The sequence below is a fragment of the Triturus cristatus genome, chromosome 1_2 (genome assembly GCF_964204655.1).
Source record: "Triturus cristatus chromosome 1_2, aTriCri1.1, whole genome shotgun sequence".
NCBI classification, from domain to species: Eukaryota; Metazoa; Chordata; class Amphibia; order Caudata; family Salamandridae; genus Triturus; species Triturus cristatus.
Genome location: NC_140580.1, coordinates 519,625,225 through 519,641,109, shown reverse-complemented (window position 1 = coordinate 519,641,109; position 15,885 = coordinate 519,625,225). Strand labels below are relative to the sequence as shown.

The 15,885-nt window shown below is 45.0% G+C and overlaps 1 protein-coding gene across 4 annotated transcripts in view; it reads left to right on the top strand.

The window, feature by feature from the left end:
• The window catches only part of LOC146867553 (delta-1-pyrroline-5-carboxylate synthase), a 384,344-nt gene that overhangs the window by 224,078 nt on the left and 144,381 nt on the right, over positions 1 to 15,885 (top strand). For all 4 annotated transcript variants that reach the window (XM_085606275.1, XM_085606272.1, XM_085606277.1 and 1 more), the window contains exon 11: positions 5,320 to 5,419. In XM_085606275.1, coding sequence (XP_085462401.1) covers positions 5,320 to 5,419 — 100 coding nt within the window. The remainder of the gene's footprint in view (positions 1 to 5,319; positions 5,420 to 15,885) is intronic.

Below are 15,885 nucleotides of genomic sequence, written 5' to 3'. Positions count from 1 at the left end.
TTCAGCTTCCGATATCACTGCAAATTCAGACATAAGGTGCGACGGCGGCAGCTGTGTCAGGGAAGTGGATCGCTCGTCGTCTCCTTCACTAATGGAGGGGGGAAAAGATGAACAAATGATCTCAATCTTGTCCTCAAAAAATTGAAAAAGTTTATTGCAAAGCGCCTGTGAGGCGGCTGAGATCGGGTCAGTGCAGTAGGGTCTGTGAAAGATCTAACAATATTGAAGATCTCTCTGGCGCCGTTGCTAGCAAGTTTAATTCGGGAGGCCAGAAAATCATTATACTATGCTCCATTTTTTAAGATGAGAAATACATTTTAGGGATACAGTTGCAGAACTGTAACTCACCAGATGTTTTGGAAAAGGTAAAAATAACATCTTTCATACACATATAAATGTGTGTGTGTGTGTGTATATGTGTATATATATGTATATATATATATATCTATCTCATAGCTTCATAATCTTTTACAAATTCCTTTCTTAATTTTAAAGACCATCAATTAAGCATTAGGGAGTTATAGTTCTTCCTATGTGTTGGTGCCCTAATGTAATAGCCCCTAACTATAACTAAACTGAGAGCTTTGATTTTTTTTTTTTTTTTGGGTCCTTTTTAATTTATTGGGTTTTTAAACGACAACAGTTTGTCAATTTGCATCCACACATAAAATATGCCGGAAGTGAGATGCAGACCGGTTAGATTTCCTCGACTATGTTCAGGCGCCTTGTGCCCTGAACTACTGTTGGGTCAGTATGGAAAATCGTACCGATTGGCATGAAATTTGTGACTCGTGTTGGCACATGATTTGTTCTCTTTTTTCTGAACTCTTGATGCAGTCCTTATGAGGTCGCCCTTATACATTCCCTCTCAGAATGTTTATCTCAAAACATACAAAGATTTTTTTGATTGGATGCTCCTTTAACTATGTCCCTGTCCTGATGATGACCTTAAAAAAATAATATAGGTCAAAACGCCATTGACGCCTGCCTTTGCCAATCATTTATAAGGAAGCATTGACTGCCACTTTCTGTTCCTATTTGTTGGACTGACTCTTGTTTTGAAACCCTGGCTCCTCTTGCAATTGTTTTCTTGTTTTACACTGTATATTATGTTTTGAATGATGTCCTTTGTGTTATTATGAGAGCACCATGGTCTTGTAATTGTTTCTTCATATTTTGTTACTTTAGTAAAAATATATTTATGTAATAATTTCTGTAATGGGTACCCCTTCAGATTTTCTTGCTTTGATATTATTCTGTGTTTTTATGTGATTGATTAGTGTTAATTGTTGATTATGAATATTTTTCATGAACATATGTAGCTTTAATATTTATCACATATAAAATATGGCAGGAGCCATATGTGGGGACTGCAACCTACTGTCTGTACTGAAAGACAGTGATTGTAGCAGGAAAGAGGGACTTGAACATTTACCATGAGTTGGTTATTGATAAACGCTGTCCTCCCCACAACCCATAGGTTTTTTGTTTGTTTTTTGCTGGTTTCAGCACGTTTCTTTGTGACCTGTTGGATTTTTTTGTGTTTTAATTTTTTATTGGTCCCGTTGACCTAGAGTTACTGGACACAAAAAATAAAAAAAGAAACCACAACAAAACTAAACGAAAAAAAGAAAAAAGTTCTTATTAGAACTCTTTTCAAAGTTATTTTAATAAAGAGTTGGTTATTATCACTAACTTTGTAGTTTCAGGTACTAGTAGTAAGCGGATGCAATGGAAGACTAAATTATAAGATTAGTGATTGGTAAGTTGTGAGAATTTAAAACGTCCATTATATTAATGATTACTTTAGGTACTTTACTAAGTACCAAATGTTTCTCTTTTTTTCAATGCAAAGAGTCAACTCTAAAAGATGTTGCATACAGTAATCATTCAAAATGTATAATGAAACAACATTGTTTTATTTTGTGTTCTTCTGATGTTACTAACAGGAACTTAACTCATGGATCCTATTATTTCTCAGACAGCAGAGTGCAAATTAGCATTCTCTTTTGTTCATTCTGCAACACTGAAAAAAATACAAATCAGATGGATTGTGAAAATACACTATGTACAAATGTGCTTGTTCAACTGTAGAAACCACCAACTGTATTCCAAAACATTACTGTGCTATATTTCCAGTGGTAAAGTCTGTTGGTTGACATGAGCATATAACCTTCTATTGTACTGAAAGAGCTGGATGTAGTCTGTTATATGTTGAAAGTTGGCAGTCTAGTCCTGTTAGAAATGAATGGCCTTCTGTAGTACTGTTTGGACTACTTTACTAGCCCAGTCTCGTATTGAACAAATCAGCCTGTTTCTTTCATAACTATGTTATGTTACATACAAAGTCATTGGCCAGTGTTGTAAGGTAGTACATACAACATTCCCTTTCTTGCATTCTTTCATAGCTTATTGAAGAAATCCTTGGAGACCCACTCCACACCAGTGTATGGGGAAGGTTTCTTCTTCACTAGCACCTCTAGATCCTGAAAGCCAAAGATGTGATGAAGAATTACTATGCTCTGCATCTTCAACAACCTCCACGTACCAGCTTGACTCTGCTCTAGCGGGCAACCCCAAAACCTTTACGGTTAGTTATGATTCACCTGCCGCCAGAAATAAAGGCATGGTTCCTACTCTCATTACGTTTTTGCCAAGAAAAGAGGGAGCAGTGTCTGTAGCTGTAAAGGGCAACAACTGGTGTGCTGAGTTGACATTTACGATGCCTGCTTTAATGTGGCCATGCCGAATAAACATGGTAAATACCTTCTATTATTGGTTGGAAATTAGCACTACCAGTACAGGAAACAGCCAATTGGTGCGAGTGCCACTCCTAAGGTCTTGACAAAGATTCAGATCCCAGTGTCTAGCAGACTTTGAGAGCTGTCTTATTTGAATGGTGTTCAGGGAGGATTTGGAGTGTACATTAACCCTAACACTAGAGACCCTATACTAGCTTGGGCTCTTAGTGAACAACTCAAAATCCTTCCTAGTCCTCAACAGAAGGAATCTTTTACAGTGGCAACTCTGTACTCCTGCTTTGCATAGCAGAGAGAGTAGGGGTCATCGGCTAGGCAGGGTGTGATTGTGATAGCTCTTCCAAGTTTCCTACATATGGCTGGTGCTCCACCAACAAAGTCCACATGCAATCTCTGCAGCTGCTCCTCATGGAGCACTGAAGCAAATTGCAGGAAGACCAAACTGAGCTTACGGTGGTCTTCCCATTTCTGGTTCTTACCTTGAAAAGGTTAGGTTGTCCTCCAGTCTGTGTTGTTGTCAGAATATCATCCGACATAAATATTATGTAGTGAATATTGTTACTAAAATATCGCCCCATTGAAGTTAAAAATAGAAAATCTACATCGAATGGGACAATATTTTTGTAAACTATATTCATAACTAATATTTGTAAAATGATTTTTCTGTATCTAACTTTCTGACGTATTTCCCCATCAACATCTGGTGGGGTGCCTCCTTCTGGCTGACCTGCCTAGTAATCACTACAGACTCCTCAGAGCACGGGTGAGGATGGCTTACTATGGGGCAATTATCCAGTAGTGCCTGTTTAATAATCCAGATATGTCAGCACATAAATGTGTTGGTGTTCAAGGCAAAAACATTGACTTTGAAGGCTTTAATATCAGTGCTGTGATCAAGGGTGGTGATGGTCCACACAACCACCACTAGATTCCTCTTCTTAAACAGGTAACAAGGTATCACCCACACTCCATGGGGCTATTTGGCTGACTGTACCTCCGTAAAAATTAGCACTACAGCAAAGCGTATTGTACATTTTTTTTCTCCAAGGTTAACTAGGTAAGAGACACCTTACAGGAGTGATGCATTTTTTCCCAATAGGAGGTTAATCAGGTTTTTGTCTGGCTCATGCATAGACCTTTTGAGCCAGTGGCATCCTGTGTCTTCAGGTACCTTTTGTGCAAGATAGCCTTCTTAGTAACATTAGGCGTGCATATATGTGAAATACAGGCCCGTCATGATGTTCCAAAGGGGCAACCAGACTAGCCCATCTTTCATTCCAAAGTGCCGATGGAGTGCCACCCCCCCCCTACAAGAAGAATGTTGTTTCTACCTTTTTATCCATTTTGCCTCAGTTGAGAAGATCCTGCACTGGATGTGAAGTCTTTTCTGGATCGAAACAGATCTGTTTGTCAGGCCTACTAATCTTGCCACCTGAGAAATTGTTCAGGCCAGCATTGCCGGATAGGTAATGTCATGCTTCACCATTGCTGCACGCTACATGGAGGCTCGTGTCATGGCCTAGTTTACGATAGCGAAACCAGTGTATGTGCCATCCTCTGCAGGTGCCTATCAAACCGGTATGACTCGAAGCTTCATGGGCTTCCCGACACTCATTCTGCTTACATCACATGACCCTGGCTTCCTCCCTGAATAAGACAACATTTGTCCTGGAACTTCTTGGGATCTCAGATATCCAGGACTTGGTTGCCCGAAGCTAACTTTTTCCTTCTCTCTTGCTCATTCTGAGTTTCTGTGGGTTTCACTCACAGTTTGAGAAAATGAGAGAGTTAAGACATAAGAGCAGAATAAAGTTTTAGTCATATGTTAAGACTAGCCAAAACACCCTTCACCATTATCCTTTCTCTGATAGTTCCTCTGCTGATTGTCAGAAAGCACATTTAGATCTGCTTCTTTTTCTAACAAATGCACTAGCAAAGGCGCACAGCAGGTGTAGTCTATGTACATGCTAATGTATAACTCTGCAATAGAAGCAGTTTCCATGTGGGCCGCTACGCGCCACGGCCCACAGGTTGAAATGGAAAAAAACCCCAAAGGATTAAAAGGTTAGTCATCATTTGATAACATTATCTTTCTTACTTCGAGTCGTCTTTTTTTCCTCTAATTTATAGGAAATCGGGCATTATAAGTTGTTCTGACTTTATTTTTTTGCTTTTATTTCAGCTTTGCCGACTTTTTATTGTACACCTGTCTCTTGATTATTTTATATTTCTCTGCATATTTATTGTCAAGGTACTTGATGCTTGTGTATGCTGGCATTGCCTGCAATGTACAAAAATAACAGACGTTTTGGCTGTTCACATGTTTTAAGGTCAGTTGACTGTAATTTTTCCACCTGAGTAAATTTCACACTGTGACATCTAAGTTTAGAACCAGGCTATTACTAATCTGGATTTTGACCACTGATAACGACAACAGACCCATCAGGTTATGGTGATGAAAAAATAATTAAATAAAGGGCGGGTATGAAATCAGACATCTTCCCTTTTGGAGTGTGTACAGATACAGAAAAAACTTACTCTTCCCATTCTGTCATTACAGAGAGCAGAAGTTATTTTTCATCTTGCTGACTTGTTGACTGACCATAGAGAGGAGATCCTTTCGGCTAATAAAAAAGACATGGAAGAAGCAGAGACAAAAGGTAGGATGTTCTAGGCAATGCTGACCTCAGAATTGTTGGGAATGGCTGCCGTGCAAGGCACTAGGTGTATGAATAATAATGGACATTTTTGGAAAGCTTTTCCTTTTTATTTTCAAGCAAGCAAGGGAGTTACTCTTGTAGATGGAAGTACTTGCATGTCCCTCTCAACCCCTGCTTACCCTTCCCCAATCCCTGCTCATTTAGGAGTAAGTATTTCCCACTCCTGCAGGTCAATTCCACATTTAGTACTAAAAAGGAAACCTACGTGGGCTAGGAGAGGCAGAGGTCTCTGCACGCCGACTTGTTAATAGCATTTAGTTATATGTATATAGTACTATTGTAGTACTAAAAAAAGTACTACAAAGTGCACTTTTTGAGTAGGCCCCAATGTAAGTCCCTCAACAGCCTGTTTCGCCCTAATTTAATGTTACAGTCCACATTTTTCCAATCCGAATCAAGAGGAGGAAGAGTCTCTGAACATTTACACATGACACCTTGCAGGATGTCATCTTACTGCTCCACCAAAGCGACTTTGTCTGTGCTAGATCTGAAATGACACATAGATTAACATCCTACTTCACCCAGTGCATCAAGAGTACTTTCAATTGTGTTAAATGGGCACTTTTACCAATTGAAGTTGTTACCCTTCGGAGTCACTACAGCTCCAAGAGCCTAGCGGTAATAGCGGCCCGTCTGTGCATAAATGCCATACATGTCTTTCCATACTTCAACGACTGGCTGATCTGAAAGAGACACGTTAGTGATAGATTCCTTACCTTAGAATATCCCCAGGCGTCAGACTGGATCCGGAGAGTTTTCGTCAGCAATACCCCTGCGCGTCGGTAGGCGTCGTCGTGCGTCTCCGCGTACGTCGCTGGCGTCGTAGTCACCTAGATGATCTCGGAGCTGCTCCCACGCGCCCTGTCGTCAGTTCTTTCTTTTTCCGCGCCAGCCAGCGCAGATCCGAGAGCGAGCGGTACTCCCACTCAATAAATTTGACTTTTGTTTCTGAGACTTGTCTCTTGTTTTGGTCGAGAATTCGACTTTTAGTGCAGTAGGGATGCCCGGGACTGCCGTCGGACCATGTCAGTGACGGACCCCACGATGTGTGTCTCTTCTGCTTGGGGCACGCCATCGCCCCGAGACGTGCCCAGATTGTCGGGCCATGGCGCAGAAGGCTTACGGGAGCGTTCCCGGAAGTTATGGGAGGTCCGGCACTCGGTACCGCGCCATTCACATCCCGCTCCCGTAGGAGGTCGAGGGATTGCTGGCGTCACCGACACCATCGCTCATTGGAATCGGGGACAGGTAAGTCCAAGCGCCATTTAAAGCCGAAGAAGCGGTGTCGCTCTTCATCTACCCCTCTTCAGTCGCAGGACTCGGTTGAGGGGACTTCCCCCGCGGCTCCTTTGGGGCCTCCGTTGTCGCCTGCGGCCTACCAGCATTTTTAGGGACCATACGCGACTCCGGCAGAAGTACATGTGCTTCACTCGACCATTGGCCGTTTAATTGCCCCATCGGGTCTCTCCGGAGCGCCTTTGGGCCCCGCAGACCCCTTGGGTGGGTCTGCCCCGTGCCGCTGCCTTTGGCCCCGGTTACGCCAGCAAGATACTCTGTGGCACCATTGGCTCCGGCCTCGTCGCCACCGCTGTTGGCTCCGGCCTCGTCGCCACCGCTGTTGGCTCCGGCCTCGGCGCCACCGCCGTTGGCTCCGGCCTCGGCACCACCGCCGTTGGCTCCGGCCTCGGCGCCACCGCCGTTGGCTCCGGCCTCTGCGCCACCACCGTTGGCTCCGGTCTTAGCACTGTGGCTCCGGCCTCGGTGCCGCCGTCGGATTCGGCCTTGGCATCGCCGTGGATCTGGCCTCGGACCCATCGTTGGATCCCGCCTCGGCGACACCATGGGTCCGGCCTCGGCGCAGCCGTTGGCTCCAATCTTAACCCCGCCGTTAGCTCCGGCCTTAGGGCACAGTGGCACAGGTGCTACCTCAGTGTCGGGTAGAGGCTTGGACTGTGCTCTCCTAGGCAATTGCTTGAGGGAGGAATGTGACACCGTCCGACTCCATAGGCAAGGGCCTACGCAGCAGCAGTTTCACGGGGGACCTGTGCATATGGGTCCCTGGACCAGCGGACCGCCCCGGCCACCGCTGCCTCAAAAGCTTCCTAATCTGCTCTTTCGGGCCCACTAAACGCTAAGGAGTGGCAGGATTCACCATCTCCTCTATCACTGGAGCCCCATCACTTCGAACAAATAGGTTCTGCAGATGGTCCGAAGGGGCTACTCGCCTTCCAGACTGTCCCTCCGGCCCTACCACCTTTGGAATTTCCGTCCTGCACGCCCACAGGCTTTACCTGCGGTTCACAGTTGGCTGTATGCACTTCAGTTCACCATGCTCCCTTTTGACCTTACCAGCTCCACTCAAGGGTCCGCGAAAGTGATGACAGTGGTCGCAGCCCATCTGTGCACAACCAGGATTTTAAACTACCCCTATCTCACCGACTAGCTGCTGAAGGCGGGCCCGCAGCAGCCAGTCGTCTCCACACTATGGCTGACCTCCTGCATTTGCTGAGGTTCTCCATCAACGTGCAGAAGTCACATCTGATTCCCTTTCAGAGGCTCCTCTTTATTGGACTCCTTGCACTGAAAGCATACCTTCCCTCTGTCCAGGGGAGAGTAGTGCAGGTGTTCACGGACAACACCACCACCATGTGGTACTGCAACAAGCAAGGCGGGGTGGGGTCGTGCACCCTATGTCAGGAGGCTCTGCGCCTCTGGACCTGGCTGGAACGCCAGGGCATTCTCCTGGTGGTTCAACACTTGGCAGGTTCTTTGAACGCCAAGGCGGAAGAACTCTGGCGCCAGTGCATGCTAGATCACGACTGACGTCTTCACTCGGTACTGGTACAAGGTCTCTTTAAGCAGTGGGGAGAACCTCGGTTAGATCTATTCGCCACCGACGAGAACGCGCAATGTCAGCAGTTCTGCACGTTGGAGTTTCCAAGGCGCCACTCGCTCGGAGACGCTTTTCGTCGCAAGTGGAGTTGCGGTATGTTGTACGCCTTTCCGCCTATACCACTTCTACCCAGAGTGCTGAACAAGATCAAACGCGACCGGGCCCAAGTCATTCTTGTGGCACCGGACTGGGCTCGAAAAGTTTGGTATCCCGAGCACTCAGTATGAGCGTGGATCCCCCAATCCGACTGCCTCTTCGGGAGGATCTGCTGTCGCAGCAGCTGGGGGACGGTTCTCCACCCGAACCTGTCCAGCCTCCACCTCTTTGCGTGGAGATTGAGCTGCGACAGTTGATTGCTTTCAACTTACCTCCTGAAGTCTGTAATGTGATTCTGGCAGCCAGGCGTCTCAACTAAAACTCTATACGCTTGCCGGTGGAACAATTTTGTGGCATGGTGCACAGCGAAAGCTGTAGATCCTCTTTCTGAGGTCCTATTGTTCCTTCTCTCTTTTGCCCAACAGGGCTCTGCTCTGGGCACTATTAAAGGCTACCTTTTTGCTCTTTCAGCCTTTCTCAGACTGCCGGGTTAACGCACTCTTTTCAAGTCCCCTGTTGTCAATAGATTTCTCAAAGGCATTACCTTTTCCCTCCTATTTCTTTTGTTTTGCCTCAGTGGGACTTGAACCTGGTTCTCACATACTTAATGTGTGCTCCCTTTGAGCCTCTTCATAACTGTCCTTTAAGGTTATTGACTTTGAAAACGGTCTTCCTGGTGGCTATCACCTCCGCTCGGCACGTGAGTGAGCTCCAGGCTCTTTCATGTCATCCTCCTTTCCTGGCGGTTCATCCGGACAAGGTTGTGCTTCGGCCACGTCCCTCCTTTCTACCAAAAGTAGTCACTACCTTTCATCTGGGGCAAACTGTCACTCTGCCCACTTTTCTTTCCGCCTCCGCACCTTTCCAGAAAGGCAGAGAGGCTCCACTGTCTGGACCCAAAACATGCACTTTCATGCTACCTCAACCATGCACAACAGTTCCGGGTGGATGGCCAGCTCTGTGTTGGCTATGTGGGTGCCAAGAAAGGACGGGCTGTGCACAAGAGAACTATCTCACGCTGGGTTGTCTTGTGCATTCAAACCTGTTACTCTTTGGCTAAAATGGAACCTCCGGTAGGGTTGCGCGCCCATTCGACCAGGGCGACAGCGGCTACTACAACATTGGGACGCGGTGTCCCACTGCAAGACATCTGTCAGGCGGCCACGTGGGCCTCGCTGCACACTGTCACTAAGCACTATTGCCTTGACAGTCGGATCCGGAGAGACGGCTTCTTTGGCCGTTCGGTTCTCTGTGACTTTATGGTGTATTCTCACTTCGCAGACCCACCACCTGGGTTGGTATTGCTTGGGTATATATTCTAAGGTAAGGAATCTATCACTAACGTGTCTCTTTCAGATGCACAAGTTACTTACTTGTGTAGCGATATATCTGTAAGAGACATTAGTTAGTGATGGATTCCTTACCGCCCCTCCCTTCCTCCCTGTTCTCCGAACTGATCTCTAGGGTCATGGTCATCCCTTTCAGGGCCCTAGTTTCAATGCACCAGTAGTCTGTCTCTGGCATGGCTCTGCGTTCCTGGCGCGGAAAGTCATGTACAGAACTGACGTCAGCGCGCGTGGGTGCATCTAAGTAGCTCCGACGACGTCATCTCGGCGACTACGACGCCAGGACGTACACGACGATGCCTACCGACGCGCAGGGGTACTGCTGACGAAAACTTTCAGGAGCCAGTCTAACACCTGGGGATATTCTAAGGTAAGGAATCTATCACTAACTAATGTCTCTTACAGATATATCATTACACAAGTAAGTAACTTGTGCATCAGGAACAGCATCAAATGTTAATACATAGCACACACTCAAAAACTAAAGGTGTCTCTACTCCACAAGTTAGGATTCGCCTTAGTCCCCTTTAACCGCGGCAAGTCCAACCATTCCTGGGTTCTGTTCTGAATTCAGTAACCAGGAAAGCATACCATAATGAACAGAGGGAGTTGGAATTCCAATAGCTGCTACTGCTTTTTAGACTCTACGTCCCATTAGTGTCCGAACAATGATGAAGAGGATGATGGCCTGGTGCAGGACTTTTGTGTCTTATGCCAGATTACACATGCGCCCGCTATAGAAGTGCACCTCAAGGCAATGGAGGTAAGCGGAAGAGCATTGGGAGGCTCTAGGGCCAGACGTTCATATCAAATTTTTTGCAGTTCTCTATTTGGTAATCGCAAATACCCATCCACAAAGGTGTGGTTTACACATTTTGTGATTACCAGTGGGTCACAAATACACCTACCTCATGAATAATAATGAGGTAGGTCTCAGTTTGCGACCCATTGGAAATTGCAAAAATCACAGAAATGGTGGCCTGCTCGGGTCAGCATACCACCATATCTGTGATTGCTTTTAAATAAAGCAATCCTTTTTTTTTTTAAATGCAGCCCGTTTACCTCAAATGAAAATGGGATGCGTTTCAAATGGAAAAATGAAAAGTGGGACCACCGTCTGCTCGTACAAAATGTTTTAACAAACATTCATAAGGGGCAGTGGATCCTTGGGCGCTCCTTCCTATTTGAGAATGGGTTACCACCTACTTGAAGTACCGGTAAAATGCTAATGTTTTGCAGTTGCATTTCAGCCGCAAAATAATACATTGCACTACAATTGTGTATTAGGAAGGGATGCCCTAAACCTGCCCCTTCCAAATACCGACTCGCAAACCCAATTTTCAATTTGGTATAGGTTGCTGAATCGCAGATAGAGATTTCTACATTTCAAAATGCCTTTTTGCTCTCGCAAACTGGCTGAATCGCAAATACAAAAACACTTTGTACATCTGGACCCAAGTGTCTAACAACCAGGGTGCAACACTTTCTCCTTTGGTGGAGCAGCAACAGACTGTTACTTGGCAGGCACTTTCTAGATCCCCCTCTACAGGTGACCTTCGCCACCGACAAGTCTCGTATGGTGAGGCACCCTCACCTCCACGAGATTAGAAGGCATCTGAACCCCTCAGTACCAGGGGCATCAGAAAAAGTATGTTGAGCTGCTAATCATCATTCTAGCCCTCAAAGCATTCTTCAAACTCATTTGGTGCTTAACAGTCCTAATCAAGACTGACAACATGGCAGCCAGGTATTCTATCCTAAAGCAGCGTTGGGAGAGTTATCCAGTCCCCCAGCTCTCTGGACTGGCTGAAGAGATCTGGCACTGGGTAACCCGCAACAGCATTCACCTGATGGTAAAGTGTTTGCAGGGATCCACTTTGAGAACCTCCTCAGGAAGACTCATTAGTAAATTCCAACTCCCCATTCCTTCACAAGTACTTTCAGCACTTGGGGATCCTTACCATAGACCTGTTTGACACTCCTGAAAACACAAAATGACAAAAACTGTACCTCTAGATACCCGCAGACAGGTGTCCATGACTCTCCTCCTATGGAACCAGCCTGGGCAAGACAGCCTGGTATTTAATGCTCCTAGAGATATCTGTTAATGCGCTAATATATCTCTTAACTGACATTTTTGAGGTTTCTGAGCAGTAGATTGTCTGTAACCTCCCGCAGCTATCCAAAGCAGACCTTACCTACGCTTTCATAAGCTTACACTAAACTGCAGAGTACTTAAAGCACACACAGCGTTCGTTGATTATCAAAGTCCCAGTCATTAAAGCCTCCATGGAGGGTCTTAAATGGGTAATATCTCCAAAAAGCCCCCAGCAGATGTGTGGTACCTGAATGTCATCCTCAAACGATTCATAAGCTCTTCCTTTGAGCCTATACTCATGTTACCCACAGTTCTTGTGTCGGAAGGTACCGTACTTAGTTGCAGTCACCTCCCTCAGACACATTCGTGAGCTCCAAGCTCTTAAAGTACAGTAACCATTCGTCCAGGTTCACAAAAATAGGGTAGTTATTTTTACAGCCCCAAATTTGTATCTAAAGTTGCATCACCTTTTCACATAAACCAGACCATTGACCCGTCCACTTTTTTTTTTTTTTTTAACAACCAGAAAAGCAGAAATAGTCCTTCACACGCTGTATGTTAAGAGATTGCTCATGTAACATATTGAAAGAACTAAACCTTTTAGGAAATCCAATCCACTTTTGTAGCCTTCTCCAAAACCTACAGACATCCTATATTTCTAAAGCAGCCATTGCGAGAAGGATCGTTAATTGCATTGACACTTGATATGCTAAAGCTAAGTGCGCACTCCTGTACCACCAAGAGTCTACTCTGCACACAAGAAAGGGGGCAACCTAGCGTTTTTGTGCAATGTCTCTAACTAATGTCTGCAAAGCTGCTACTTGGTCAGTACCACAAACCTGCAGCAAACAGTCACACGTATTATGAACGGAAAATTTTACTTACTCTGTATCCGTCTGTCCTTAATATGTAGTGCTGTACATTCACATGCACCCACACTTTGCCCCAGAACCTAGTAACAGCACACTCTGTTTTCAGTACTGCTCTCCACTTATTTGGCCCCTAAGTAGAAAACAATCTCAGGTGGATCCAGTGTACTAGGCGATTGTGGATCAAGGGTGGAGTCACCACAGGTCTTGTAACTCGAGACTTCTAAGAAAAACACAGGGCATGTCTTGAACCTGCATGGTAACAGCATCTTAAGGACCGAGCTTCCGCACCAAAACCCACCAGTGCAATGACCAACTGTCCCTACCTGCAGAACAGAGCCTGGAAACGCATAAAACAACCCTTTTGGGCGCTATAACACAAACCAAGACTGTCCTAGAGCATAAAATTGACTCTCTCAGGAGGGGAACTTACTTAGGGCTGACCAGACAAAACTGGCGGTCTGAGTAGCGGACGCAGAAGGCACTGCGGCCCAGGTCTGCCAAATGGTGACCAAAAACAGCGCCCATTTACTTGCACTCGAGTGAAAGGTTGCCTATCTGGCGGACAAATTAAATGATGCAGAGGCCCCAATAATGTTTGATTGGATGGGATTCTGAAGAGAATTGATGGCCCCAGTGCCGACCTTTACTTGGAGTAGTGGTTCACATTGGTGATCTTGAAGGGAAAAAACCCTCAAACTGGTTTATAGCGGAACAGGCACATAGTGTGTCTGGCCGGCTGGCCTCCCTGGGGCCCTGCCGTGTGATGTGGTGGCCAGGTTGCTGAATTTTCATAGCATGAAAGCCTCCCCTGAAAGTCTCACATTTTCCTAGGCCAAGGGAAGGAGATGGGGATGATGGTAGCTTCTCCAGTTATCAGGTTCTCTAGTTTAGAAACATTAATAAGGTTTAGGTTTTTTTTTTTCCTGTAGTAAATGTGCCTCAGGTGAACTTTTTTACATAGTTCGACCTTTTCATTTAGTCAGTTGTGAAGTTACGTATCCTCTACACACATTTGAAATTGAAGTTATTGTGTAATTATCTGAGCCAGGGACTACATGTAGGTAATTAAAAAAAAAAAATGTAGCAATAATGATGAGCCTTTTGAGTCACTGAGTGCTTTGCCAAAGAATATAAGGGATTTAATGTGGTGTGTGCGGAAGTGGAAGCTACCAGTAATCTTGGCTGCCTGTTCCAAATAGTTGTGTAACAACTTGAAGAGCATGTAGTAACATGCCAAAGTGCAGTTATGGATATTAATGATTGGTGCTGCTCATGGTTTGGGCAGAAGCATTACCACGTATATACTATTTCCTGCTTTTGGGCCAGTGCAGCACTCCTAATGGAGAACATGGAACAGGATGCCTGGATAGTGGACTGCAGTTTTGGGGGTTGAGTTCATGAATTTGGTGGTCAAAAGGGATTGCAGTTTTTCACAAGTTTTGGTATCGTATCTGGGTTATTTGGGTTGATCCTAGCTTAGTTATCTCTTTGATACGGTGTTACAATTTGCTTTTTGGTTCGTAACCTGACTAATTTGGTTGGTATAATGGGCCTTTTTTTTAAGCTCTCTAGATGATTTAGTGATAGCCTCTTGTATTGGTTTTACAAAGGGTTCTGGCAACACTGTTACAATTTTTTTCATGACAGTTGGGTCTTGAATAAACCACTTTCTGCCTGTCAGCTTGTTTCGGTTTCATCAGAAGTTCTGCTTCACCCAAGTAGAGCCATCTTCAAATGTATTTGGTGCAGAGTTCGTGAGGATCGATTAAGATCCATCTATGCTGCAACAGTGAGCAAAGTGAACTGAAAGCCCCTCTAGAGCTGATTAATGATGTCTTACACCAACAAGTGAGAGTACAAAGGACCCTAGGGCTTTATTTCTTGAAGTTGTGGTCTAAAACCTGTCCATGCAAACTCAAAGGTGAGCAAGTGTTCTGAGTCGGTTCTGGGCTGGACAGCTCTTTGCTTGTATCCCGTCAACATGAAAAGATTTGGTTTAGAAGGGGATGTGCGTTGTGTGCCAGGAAAGTGATATATTTTGTCTTTTGCTGTTTTGTGGTTTTTAGCCGCTTGTCTTTTTTGCATTGTCTACACAGAAATTGAAGTCCCTCTAATCTGTAATGTAACTGACTCCGATCTAGAAAGGAAGTGCTGCATCTTGGTTTCTCGGGCGTTGCAGCTACAATGAAGAGGAGTTTGGGTTGATGAACGATTGCTCAATTAATTGTTGGAAAGATTTGTATCGTGACTATTTCTCTTCCCTGACTCATTGCTCTATTATTGAAGATCATTTTGATTGATGACCTTGAAATGCGTGATTGCTTTGTCTGTGTACCAAGTGTATTTTGCTCCTAGGATGTGAAGACTCCTCTGTACATTATGAATTTCAAGGGTGTTTATCAGCGCCCAACCCCATACTCTGCCTGCTGGCAATGTTAGCCTTAAAGGGACCTTTTGTAGGTGTGGTAAGCTTTAGTAGTTTTCTGGAAGGGAGGCAGTATTGGATAGATGTTTGTTATTGGTGTGTAGAGGTCTGTTAGACACATATCTTGCTGAGGGTAACAGTTTTTTAAATGCTGTTGATAAAATGATCATCTATGTTAGTATGTGACGTTTTCTTTACTTTGGTATGAGGGCTAACTCGGAGACCCTGCAAAGTAACATTGATTTGTTTTTGGTGGCAGAGGTTCATTGTAGGAAGGGTTGTGGACACTTGAACTAGTGGGCTGAGGTCAGGATCCTTGGATCGCAGACATTGTTTTACCATATTTCAGAAAATGAAAGTATAAGTCAAAGGCCTTAAATTGATAGTCACATATTTAGGTTAGATGATTAGATTAGATGTTTACATTAGTTATGTTCCACTACAAGACAAAATGGGTGCTGGAGGGTCGAGGTGACCTTGGATACATCCATTCTGTAGGGCACTGTCTGCTCTGTGTGGCCTGGTGCTCTTCAGGTTTGCACAGGGGACATCACCTTCCAAAATAGGTAATGAATGAGTCACATAAACTGGGAGGCGGATCCGACGAGTGGTGGGTGAGGCTTTGATGTACATGTAATTCTGATGGATACTGGCGACATGCTTGGGTGGGTGGGTA